The following is a 12320-nucleotide window of genomic DNA, read 5'->3' on the forward strand; positions in this document are numbered from 1 at the left end:
CAATTAATTTATTTTTTAAAAAAAATTAAGATGTTATGCTTTGGAAAACATGTTACTATGCTAACGTTATTACATTTGTAACTTAATAATGTAAACAACAATATTAGATGTTTTAATATTGTATGAAGATAATTATTTCTTAACTTTTTTGGATAATTTGTAATTTTGTATGAATAAGAAGCCTGCTCCTTTATTACGTTCCTACCTTAGCTGTGACACTGTGCTCACATTTTGCCAAGTAGAGGGTCTAATAGCCATTCTAATAGCTAAATAAAGTTGGTATTTATACATAAAAGCAAGCACATGAAAACACGTACGCGTATACAGTCTGTATGTCACCAGGCCTTATATATAAGAAGCAATGATGGTTTTAGAAAGGGCCCGTCCCCTGCAAACCGGAATAGAGTTTCGACGAATGAATGTTCTTTTAACCTCAATGTGTATTTTTGTATAGTATTTAGTGGTATATGTAACAATTTAGCATTAGATCAAAGCGTCACTCACAAAGTTACGTCTCTGTTTTGACCACCAGAACAGAATATTCATCTCATGTAATAGATTGCATACTCCATTGTGTCTCGACATACAATATTTCTTTTGATTATATGTATTTATTATATGTATTAATTATATATATTTATTATATGTATTAATTATATGTATTATATTTGTAATATCACATGTAACAAATAGTCGGGGGAACCGTTGAAATTCATAGGAACTGGCGTCTTTGTACCGTGCGTCCATTTCGATCTGCAGCCGAGAGATCGGGAGAAGCGTGGCGGGCGGCACTGACGGAGATGCCGACATTTGCGGCCTGAAATGCCCGCTTATTTTTATGGACATATGCAGAAATTTATATAAATATTGCAAAACGAGCACTAACCTGTGTTATAAGAGTATGGTTTTAATTTTAGTAGCTTAGTGACTGTACGTGCCGATGATTTTGACACGCCCACCTCTTGTGAAACACGGCGTAGAGGTTTGTTTGGAGAACATTCTAACGCTGCACCAATATCATCGAGTTTTGCTTCGGTTAGAATCCGTCGTTTTGGCTTAGGTGTTTTAAAATTTAACGATACAGTTTCTCGTAATTTAAGGACAAGATAGATACAACCGTATCTCTGTGTGGAGTTGATACGCATGGGAATTTCTGTACAAATTACCTACACACGTCTCGACACGAGTTTGTTTTCACGTAGGTACGTGTCATACATAAAAAAATCTTTGTTCTAACGTGAATCTTGCGGCTGGCATTCCAATCGTCTCACTGACACGTCACACATACACACTACAATAACACAAACAAGTAACTGCAAGTAACCAAGAATAACACCCTTGCGCACAGTACGAGGAGGGCTTCCTTCGGTTGTTTCCCATTTACATTTTTTAAAAAAGTATTTAGTGGTATATTAAAAATAAATGCTAGCAAGAAACTATTCCGCTTCCTATCCCCCCCACCCCACTCCCGTGTCTTCCCATTCTTTCCCTTCAATCTCTCATCCATTCCCTTGGCCCCTTACTTTCGTGAGTACTCCACATTTTGGGGGCTTAGGGAACAAAACTTAGGGAGCATCGGTCGCGCTATAATTTAGTAATAAAATCTTTAAAATACAGTTAATGGTTTAGGATCAGCGGGGAAGCAAGTTACCAATTATGTGGCCACGATACCTGTCTGGTATTGCACTTGAGCGGAATTAGTCTATACTTGGAGAGATGGCGCACGAAACACATATTTGAACTACTAGTATTACGCTAGCTATACCTTCTATGCTTGCTTCAGTTAACTTTGATCAAATTAAACATCTATTAATAAGCAAACTTTGTAAAATACACTTAGTAAGGTAGAAACATTTTCCTATTAAGTCTTTCGACGGATAATGCAGTCTAACGCACATACGTCCACCTGACGTCACACAACAGTTTGCATTAAATAACACAGACGGGCCCCACATTTTATGCATGCGCCTTTCAACAAATACATTCCACATGCAAAAGATAAAATAATCTGAAGAAGTAATGATAAAACTACAGACTCCGAAGTAAATTACAATAATGTAAATATTTTCAGGGTATATTTTTAAATACTTTAGCACATTAATGTAAATATGTTCAACAGCGTTCAACACGCAGCACCTTTATAACCTTGTATACGTATCAACCACCTCTCACCCTTTTACTATGTCGTGGAGACGTTTCTCGTCCCTCAATTTGCTGACGCAGACTGTTACAGCTACGAATGGTAGATTCTTGATATTGTATGCGGTGGAGTCGATTACAGTCACTGTTGGCTTATTTCGATGATCATGGGCCACCAGGTAGCAGAGAAACACAGCTCCAAAGAGCGCCAAGAAGCATATCACAGACCATATCCACCTGTAGTGAGAAAGGAAAATTATAAATTATAATCAAGAAATGCCGCAATCCATTAAACTTAATACGAGGAGTGTTCATTAGTTACGACCATGGTGGAAGATATCGTACTTCGGTAAGTTGCCAGCAGAGGCGTTAATTGTAAGTATATTTGTATTTGAGTTGCTTCGTCAGTTTTGTCGCCTACCGTAACTAACAGGTTAACTTCATAATCGCAGAACTACCATCCGATACGATTATACAACTTGGCAGAACTACCATCCGATACGATTATAAAACTAACAAGAAGACGTCACATTGGCCGTTCCCACGCACGACTAGCCAATGACTTGGCTCTATTCATCACACCGAGATATGTTTCTTCATCTCGTCTGTTCAACTGTACAAGTCAGCACCTCTGACTACTACTCTAAGCTACCTTACTACCTTACTCGTGTCTTTTCTCTTCTCCCGGTAGCAGCCAGAGGTGGCAGCCACATATCTGGCCACGCACAGTTAAACATTGCATCAACAATAACATTTAGAGGAAAGAGTTACACTCAACCCTTCTCACCAGCTAACAACTCACTGCGTGAGGGCAATACCTTCTGATCCTGCAAGGCCTGTGCAGAGACTCCTGGTTTACGTGCAACGTCATCAGTGATAGGTTATAGATCGCAATGCAATACCCGTATAACAGTCGCAAAACTGCATTGAATAGGCGGAAAATGATAGCTACATGATGATACATGGTATGTATGACTCCCGACCAAAAATTAATGTTAGTGACAACCCTGAATCTGCGTGAAATGAAACCTCAATGAGCATAACGTTATTTTAAAAAGTTATTCATTTCCATGTTCTCTATGCAGTTTGAAAATTTGTTTGGCGATGTACAGTTGTATTTTGTGCAATCGTGAACACTGAGTAGGGCTTTTGACAGTGAAAAAAATTATTTGCATGAAAGAAGGTGTTCCTCTTAGTTTTCGAGCTGTGGAAGACGAATCTGAACTTGGTTTTTGTCCCGCACCCTCAGATTTAGAAATATTGCCAGTTATAGTATCTATCAACCCTTAGACCCCGGCCAAAATTTAAAGGGAATTACAAAGCTTCATGTTGGCGGCCTTTGTGCCCCTCTACTAATTATCCCAGAATCACAAATGATACCTCGTTGGAAAGCTCATGGAAAACACATTCCAAGAAGATACATTTGGGACCCATCACGCTCAATTTGTAGAAGAAGAAGAAGAAAATTGGGGGAAAAGTTAATTTTTGGAGAAACACAGTTGCGCTACGCAAACATAATTGATTGATTGTTTGATTGATTTAGTTTATTTTACTTCGCGCGTTGTGCCTTTTGGCTAATTTGCGAAGATGGGGATGAGTGATGAAATTGATGAAAGTACATTCACAAACAACCAAGCCCGAGCGGGATTCGAACCCGGGACCCTTGGCGTCGGAGCGCGATGTGCTAACCACTCAGCCACAGGGTCTGGCTACGCAAACATAAACTCAATAAGGCACACCCTATACATTAAGTTGGCTAACTGAAGTTGTCGTGTAGGACGAATTCCAATGAAGAAACATATGTAAAGTATACATATTGCAATATACAGTGTGAGTCAAAAGTCCCTGACCACCCCTTATAAAATGAAAGGGAGTGTAGATTGCAGCAATTGGTCATGGTAGCAATATGTTAGGCCTAGGGGTAAACTTTTTGGTGCATGTCATGGCAACGTCCGCCATCTTTCTGACCGCCATCTTGGATCAACTTAATTTATTTATATTGGAAGGGGGCATGTGGGGTATGGTTTTGGGCTAGAATTTCACCATGAATTCAGTGATGAAGACAGATTTATGAAAACTTTAATGATAAGGAAGTTATGGGAATATGAAAGTTAAACAATGTGTTCAATCTGCTGTTCTTCTTGTGCTATGCAAATGTTGAGACCGTTCTCCCATGCTATATGGACACGGACCAATATCTCATATTGTAAAAGTCTATAATTATGTAAATCCATAGAAACCTGTAAATATCCACCAAGTTTCCTTGGTTTTTTGTTAATAATTGTGCAGTATAAAAGGAAGCCGGTTTTCTGCATATTGGGGCTTTCTTACCCTATTGCTGGTATCACAAGTTTACCTTGTAGGGAGAACTACCCGGTCTTCGGACGCTGCAATTTGCTTGGGCTAGTTTCTCATAACCTGCTGCTTCGGCTCTAGTTGCTTGCGATACTAAAGCAATAGTGAATAATCTTGGAAGGGTTGCCCGTTTTTGTCAACAAATCTGCGTCAGTTAACCTAATCTAAGATTGCCAGGGATTACGTAAGTATCATTGTACATTGTGCATTATTGATAATAAACCAATCTTTATTGGAAGGAAGTTCCATACCTTTTCATTACTAAAAACTTAAGAAAGGTATAAAATCCGACACCAGTGACCAAGTCAGGGCTGCACTTTAGTTACCCAATTAAGCCAACTGAGAAGTCCGATCCAGGGTAACTTAGTAACCAGACCTAAGCCCTAGAGGATCAGTGTAGGTGCGTGTCAACATTAATTTGATATATATTTCATGCATCCACATACTACAACGAATACACTGGATCCAGTCACATTGTGGTCCTTTCTTCTCATAATAATGCCCATGGGCATATTGTACTTAATTTCTGTGGGCATATCACCCCACAGCTACAAGCAGAAAATTGAATCACTGGGTTGGCAACTCTGAGCACCATGCGGCAGTTTCACTCTACAGATATGTTTCCCTGATTCTTGATCTTTACACCAAATATAATTCAGTTTCTTTCTCTCTTTGGAATATTATTGCACACTGTTAATACAGCAACGTCCATAAAATTACCTCAAAAATTGTCTTCTTACCTCATGAAATTAACCCTGAATGGCTTCAGATTCTTCTCACAAGCTCCAAACCTGCTGCCTCGTCTCACCACGGAGGGAGTTTTCAAACAAGAGTCGCAGAATTGTCATAACATTAACGTTGCGCGAAATATGAGGGGGTGGGCATTTAACGCCGATGGGCATATTCCCTCGAGTGACTCTAATATATTCATTTTAGGTAAAATTTGAGGATGTTATATTTAAAAAAGTTAAATATTTAATGTAATTAACACTTCAATAAATCAAATACATTTTCTATATTTTGAAACAATATGTGTACATTTTAAAGAAAATATAATCCAACTGCTGTGAACTAACACAAATACAAAGTGATAATAGAGCTTAAAGTAAAAATGGTGTTTCATGAAACTAAATAATTACACATTAAAGAAATATGTATCTTTGGAGTTGGGATTGTTTTTTGTTTTTTTTGTTCTTTTTTTACAGAAATCCCCCTTTAAATGTTAAGAAAGAAATTAAAGTTTTTAGACGTGACATTGTATTATGACGTGAGGTAAGACGAGAACAACAAACTATGAAAACATGAAGTCTTCAAGTAATGCAAAACGATCTATGCCTAATCAAATTTCCCAAATGGCACGATCTGTAGCTATTGACAAATTTTCATTCGGACATTTCACAGTACTGAGACTACAGTAACTACTATCTCCCGAAACAAATCCCTCTTTTCATCGAATTAAATAGGAAATCATCCTAGAAATATCACTTGATGCCACATTTAAAACTGAGGGCCTAGAAGAACTGTAACGTCATTTGTTAGTAATAAATCAAACGTTTCTGCCAACGGTTTCAACCTTGTCTATCGGAACAGGAGTATTTTTCCACGGCTATAACACGATACGAAAGTGACACAGGCCTATACCTGGTTCTATCTTCACAAGACAGTTCTCATTTTCCTAGCATGTATTCTCATATAAACTATTTCTAAATATAAATTAAATGTATATAATTCTTAGTAAATAATATGTACTTGGTCACTAAATAGTTGTCACTCCAGACGATATACTTGGTGCCGTGGACGGAACTCTCAGCAAGGTAGCTCCTCGTGGTTTGCTTGAAAGTGCCTGGATTCCTCATCTTTCACCGCCACGTAGCAGTCTGTAAACCAGAGAATGTTTTGATTTTTGTGAATGAGTAAAATTGTCTTTATATGTTTTATAGTGTTAGAAATATTTAGTTAGGATAAATATAATTTAATATTTGTATCAAAGTTAGTGGTAGAGCAGTCACAGGCTGAACTTTGCCCATGAATAAAGAATTTTTCATTCTAATTCTAAAAAGCAACCCTAAATTCAAGTTAGGCAAGAATTCGATAAAGAGGCGTTGTTTTAGATAACAAGAATAAAAGGCGAAGGGGGAATCCACTGCTTAAAAATATTTATGGGAGGACATGGAAACGGCTACAAGATGCAAGTCAATCTTGTGATGTCAGCATATCCCTTGTTTATTATCTATGATGGCCTTTACAACTTGTTCAAAATGGAAAAAAAATATTTTTAACGATACCTGCTTCCCAGTCTGCGTTCCACTTGCAACCGTTACCCCTATTTTCCTACTGTACTCGTCCAATTAGTGTTTCATTGTCTAGTGTTTCATTACTTCTATTTCATCTAATCATCATTTATTCTCATTGTAGCTATTCAACTAAAGCAAAGTGGTGTTAAATAATCAAACACAACAGATAACTAATATTTCTGGTAACAATCTAGTAAGCACTTTTCACGAGATTCAGGGATAAAATCAAACCACTTTTTTTTTTGTGGATGTGTACGGTCATAAAATATACTCGAACAGTTGTCTGAATTGATGTGACGTCATGATTAAGAGCATGGTAAATTGATTTTTTTAGAGACGGAAGGGTGGGTGGGAAATAAGACATATATATTTCATCGACATATATATTTCATCGACATATATATATATATATAGAACGGGAGAGAGGAGCAGTAATAAAAACTAGTGAGTGAGTGAGTGAGTGTGAGATAGAGAAAACGAAAGAGAAGAGGTAGTGAAAGGAAAAATAAACAAGAGATAGTGTGTGAAGAGATAGAAATATATTCAAAGTAATGGAAATCTAGTCAAAATGGAAAGAAGGAAGACAGTAAAACAGACACGAGAAAAATTTGATTTGGTTTATTTTACTTCTCTTTTCTGCACGTTTGGCTAATCGCGAAGATTGTGGATGAATTTTGATGAAATTTGATGAAGTGACACTCACGAAGAACCCCCATGTCCTGGTCGGAATCTGAACCCGGGACTTCTGGCGTTATAGCGCGCTGTGCTAACCATTTCCCAACGGAGGTCGGCACAGAAATGAAAAATAATATACAGTAGAACCCCGACTTTACGTTTTTCAGGGGACCTAGCTGAAAAAACTTAACATTCGGGAAAATGTTATAACATTTTTCTATGTTGCGACCATCAAGATTGAATGTATGTGTAGGAAAATGCAAAATCCGGGAATGTGAAATCGGGGTTCCACTGTCAATAGAAGTAAGAATTAAAGAGTAAGAAATTATTCCAAAATTCCCTCCTTGTTGGCGCTTACGCACTACAATTTATGCTGATATAAATTTCACTCTCATTGAACTTGTGCACGTTACAATCTTTCAGTCGTCTTCGTTGTCCGCCGCAACAACAGGCTGTGCAATGAAAGGTGATTTTATCTAGAGAACCTCTGAACGAAAAGACCAATTCTTGTGCAGTGATTGCAAGGACCGTAATTTAAGCCAGGGAATAAAACATGCAACACACAAAGCTAACACAATTAACAGGGGCTTGCTAATGGTACTTGATACGGCACTTAGGGCCCACTTGGGTTAATTGCACCGAGTAGGAGTGCTTTGTTTACGTCGATGCAGCTGAACGAATGTCAAAAGTTGTTATTCATTGTCGTCCCACACTAACTGATAGGGATCAAAGTTCAGCTATTATTTTTATGTTATCTCTCTGTTTTTTGCCTCTTCATCTGTCTTGTGCCAGTGTGTCTTCGTTTCTCTCTCTCTCTCGGTTTTCTCAACTTATCTTATCCCTCCCGCTTCACTCTGTTCCTACCTCTCTTTGGGATTCTCCCGGTCTCTTCTTGCCACTCTGCCTTTTCTCGTCCCCCCTTTCTCTCTCTTCCACCCTCTCCCTGTTTTTCTATGTCTTTGTGAATATTTCTCTCGTTCGTACTGTGACCTTAAATCTGTCAATTTTTGTCTCTTTGTTTCTCAGTTGGCTTTCCGTGCCTCTTTCTCTCTAGTACTTCCTCTCTTTCTATCTTTCTCTCTTTGCTTTTATCCCTTCTCCTATTACTGGATGTGTGCCGACCTCCGTGGCGGAGTGGTTATCACAGTGCGCTACTACGCCAAGAGTCCCGGGTTAAAATCTCATCCTGTTCTTTGTGAGTGTCCCTTCATCAATTTCATCATATCATCATTAGCGAAAAGTGGCAGAAAATCGAAGTAAAATAAACCAAATCAATCAATTAATCGTCTTACCGTGAGTCTAATTCATTGTAAACAACATTTCTCCCCCCTCCCTCTCTCTCTCTCTCTCTCTCTCTCTCTCTCTCTCTCTCTCTCTCTTTCTCTCATTTCCTCACTTTGCGAGTTCCTTTGTCTTTATCTCTTTTTTTATTATTGTGTCTCTAACTCATTGTAAACAACATCTCTTCTCTCTCTCTCTCTCTTCCTCTCTTCGTCTGTCCGCTCTTCTCATCTCACTATTAACGTCATAATTATACCCTATGTTTAACGAGACAGAAAACTTCCTCGCCGCTTGAAACATAATCACATCCAGCATCCAGTTAGCACTTTTTTTTTGCAACCTTCATAACAAGTTTAATGTTCACTATGCTTAATTGAGGGGTGGCATCGGAAGCAAGCGACCTACGAGAAACGAACGGATCCTACTCCGTGCGTTTCGTATGACCTTTCAGCGATATTTGCTCCCCTCGCGAGAACGCTGGAACGGTCAGTTTGGTATAACAGCATCAATTATTTATCCGCTCGAGAGTTTCGAAGCCCGCCCGAAGCAAAGGTCACACAGATTTGCCCCTAAGAGGGTTGAGGAACACACAGAGAATTGTCACACCTAAATTCACTGTTCATGTGTGTATTAAAAAAGTACATTGCAACATACTATATAGGGATATCAGCAGGGCCGGATTAAGGTGGGTGCTATTGATGCTGCAGCTTTAGGCCCATTCCTGAAATAATCTCAGATGAAAACAGACGAGAATTTTCCGAAAGCTGAACAGGTTTCTTTTGCTACATTATTAACCTGAAAATAAATCTTAGAATGAAATTTGGAGCCCCAATTTCGGACGCCTATGCACAGCGTTACTTATTATACAGTTACTATTATTCTTTGCGCTGTGACGTAACTATAACGTCGTTGTGTTTATTGTTCACCGAAGATTTCAAGTTAATGCTATCAATTTTACGTTAAACAGTTTATTTAGTAATTTAGCTGCGTTTTTTTGCAATATCTTGGCGATTGTTGCCACTTTATTATTGTTCGGTAAGTGCGACGTAGTAAATTTTTCACCTTAAAAGTTAGTTGTACAGAAAAAATCGACGGTATTTCATTGTTTTTTTGTTTTGACGTGATATTGTGATATTGTTTGTACTGTTTTGCGCACGCTCACTATGGCGTCTCAACTCAGTGGGTGGGATAAAGCGAAAAACAAAAGGAAACAAGCAGCAGAACAAGAAAAGCTTTTGGCGAAATTGAGTTCATACTTCGGAGTACGAACATCTTCGTCTCAATCGTCTGCGTCGGATGCGATTGCGAGTTTGAGTGCTCCTGAAGCCCAGGCAAAGCAAGATGGTCCTGTCGAGGCAAGAGAGAATAAAGAGCGGGAAAGTTCAGGGGAGAGAGAAGAGGTGAAAGCAGACGCTATCGTTGATGCACTAGCACCGACGCTGGAGGATTTCACCAATGATTTGGGACAGTGGGGTGAAATCGACGGTGACACTCGAGAATATTGGGCCAAGAAAGGTCCAAAAGACTGCCAACGCACTGAATCGAAGTTTGAAGAAAGTGCCAGACAATACCCAGGCGAGTCGTTCCAACGTCGATACACAAAGACTTTCTTCATCCGCTCAATGGCAAAAAATCCTATAGACAATGGTTGTGCTAATCGCCTTCGACAGGAAAGATGTTCTGTTTTGCATGCAAATTGTTCGGCGGCAGTGCTGTTCAAGCGACAAAGTTCGTTTCTGGCGGTTTTGACAACTGGAGGGCAGGCGAATCCAGAATAAAAATGCATGAAAGCAGCGATTGTCATCGCGAGGCTATGTTGTCCTTCGTGACCCGACAGAGGGAAGCCGGTCGTATTGACTACCTAGCCGCTAAACAGGTCGAGGAAGAGCGGTGTTACTGGCGCCAGATTGTGAAGCGGCTCATCGACACACTGATATTCCTAGCTGAGCGTGGTCTTGCTATAAGCGGCGCGGATGAGATCATAGATTACGCTCATAATGGTAACTACCTTGGCATCATTGAGCTGACGGCGAAGTATGATACTCTGCTGGCTAGCCATATTAGAAACTATGCCAACCACGGGAAAGGTCACGTTTCCTATTTGTCATCCACAATATGCGATTAACTGGTGAAGCTCATGGGACGAAAGATGCAGGACACCATTCTGAAAGAAGCCAAGGAGGCGAAGTATTTGTCTGTCTCCACTGACTCGACACCTGATGTATCACACCTCGATCAGCTAACGATTGTTATCTGGTACGTTCTGCCCCGTGGTACAGTTGAACGGTTCCTGACATTCATGCCTATGACGAGACACCCGGCGGAGCAGATGGCTAGCATACTACTGAACTTTCTGAAGGAAAAGGCTTGGATATCACTAACTGCAGAGGCCAGTCGTATGACAACGCGTCTAACATGTCAGGGCGGTACAATGGTGTACAGTCAATTGTGAAGCGAGAATGTAAATACGCAGCTTTTATTCCATGCTTCAACCACAGCCTAAACCTGGTAGGACATCAGGCTGTTGTTGAAAGCTTCAGTTAGTTTTTTTTTTTTTTTTGTCAATGGACTACATGTTTTCCTGTCTGACTCAACATATCGCTGGCAGCAAGTAAAGAATCGCTGCAGGCTGACGCTCAAGGGTTTGCCTGGAACAGATGGTGTGAACGTGCAGATGCTGCCAAAGCGCTGATAGAAGGGTGGAAGAGCATTCAGGAAGTCCTGGATGAGCTTTCGGCAGATAAGGAGCAGAAGACAGATACAAGAAACCAGAGCGCGGGATTTTCACGCAGGATGAACGAACTTGAGACAGCAGTTATGGCGACTGCGTGGAACGACGATATCATTGGCCTTCTCAACAGTACGTGCATTAGCCTCCAAGATCCTACAGTCAGAATGAATACGGCAACTGGCTTGATGGCATCACTGGTCGACACGGTTCAGTTTGCACGGGGTAGATTTGACGTGTATGAGCAGGTGGCGACCGAAAAGGTTCAACACGGCGAATACAAAGATGAGCGGCGTCGAGGCCGTAAGCGAAAGCGAATGCCTGATGAAGGATCTGCAAACGTAGCAGATCTCAGCCGAAGGGAAACGTTCAAAACTCAGGCGTATCTGGTCATGATCGACAGTCTGTTAGCTGAACTGGAAAAGCGGATGAAGGCATATGACGATATTTGTAAAACATTCGGATTTCTCTCGGAGCTAAAGTCATTGAGCATTCAGCAGCTCGAGGACTAAGCAAAGAATCTCGTTTCCTCGTATCCAGATGACTTGGAAGACACACTGGCGGCTTTGCTGGTACAGTTTGCTACATTTATGTGCACTCAGAAACCGGTGACTGTGAACGAATCAGCAGAACTTACCATGTACAGACTTCTGTCATCGTTGAATCTTTCTCGGACATTTACAAACGTCGAGATTGCGTTGCGCATCTATCTGTGCATGATGGTGTCCAATGCCTCCGGCGAACGGAGCTTCTCAAAGTTGGGAATAGTCAAAGGAGAGCTGCGGTCTTCAATGGGGCAAGAAAGGCTAAGTATGCTGGCGCCTATGAGCATTGAGCATGAGCTGCTG

At 40.2% G+C, this 12320-nt stretch overlaps 2 protein-coding genes across 2 annotated transcripts in view; one reads left to right on the plus strand and one right to left on the minus strand.

The window, feature by feature from the left end:
• Positions 1-6350, minus strand: part of LOC145986125 (sodium channel protein Nach-like) — a 37036-nt gene extending 30686 nt beyond the window's left edge. The window contains exons 1-2 of the mRNA XM_083120209.1: positions 6244-6350; positions 2173-2376 (exon numbers count right to left, since the gene is read on the minus strand). Of these exons, the coding sequence (XP_082976335.1) occupies positions 2173-2376; positions 6244-6350 (311 nt within the window). The remainder of the gene's footprint in view (positions 1-2172; positions 2377-6243) is intronic.
• Positions 6351-10893: 4543 nt separating this feature from the next.
• LOC145986141 (uncharacterized) lies at positions 10894-11984 on the plus strand. Its single transcript, XM_083120210.1, has 2 exons — positions 10894-11140; positions 11353-11984. The coding sequence occupies exons 1-2, from the start codon at positions 10894-10896 to the stop codon at positions 11982-11984; spliced, it is 879 nt and encodes a 292-aa protein (XP_082976336.1).
• Positions 11985-12320: the final 336 nt, after the last annotated feature.

The sequence above is a fragment of the Lepisma saccharinum genome, chromosome 1 (assembly GCF_977018435.1).
Source record: "Lepisma saccharinum chromosome 1, izLepSacc3.1, whole genome shotgun sequence".
NCBI classification, from domain to species: Eukaryota; Metazoa; Arthropoda; class Insecta; order Zygentoma; family Lepismatidae; genus Lepisma; species Lepisma saccharinum.

Bases quoted from the DNA above. Each gene is read 5' to 3' on its own strand.
- LOC145986141 (XM_083120210.1), top strand. From the start codon at position 10,894: ATGCAGGACACCATTCTGAAAGAAGCCAAGGAGGCGAAGTATTTGTCT. The intron at 11,141-11,352 runs GTATGACAACGC...TATCGCTGGCAG, and splicing joins ACTAACTGCAGAGGCCAGTC to CAAGTAAAGAATCGCTGCAG.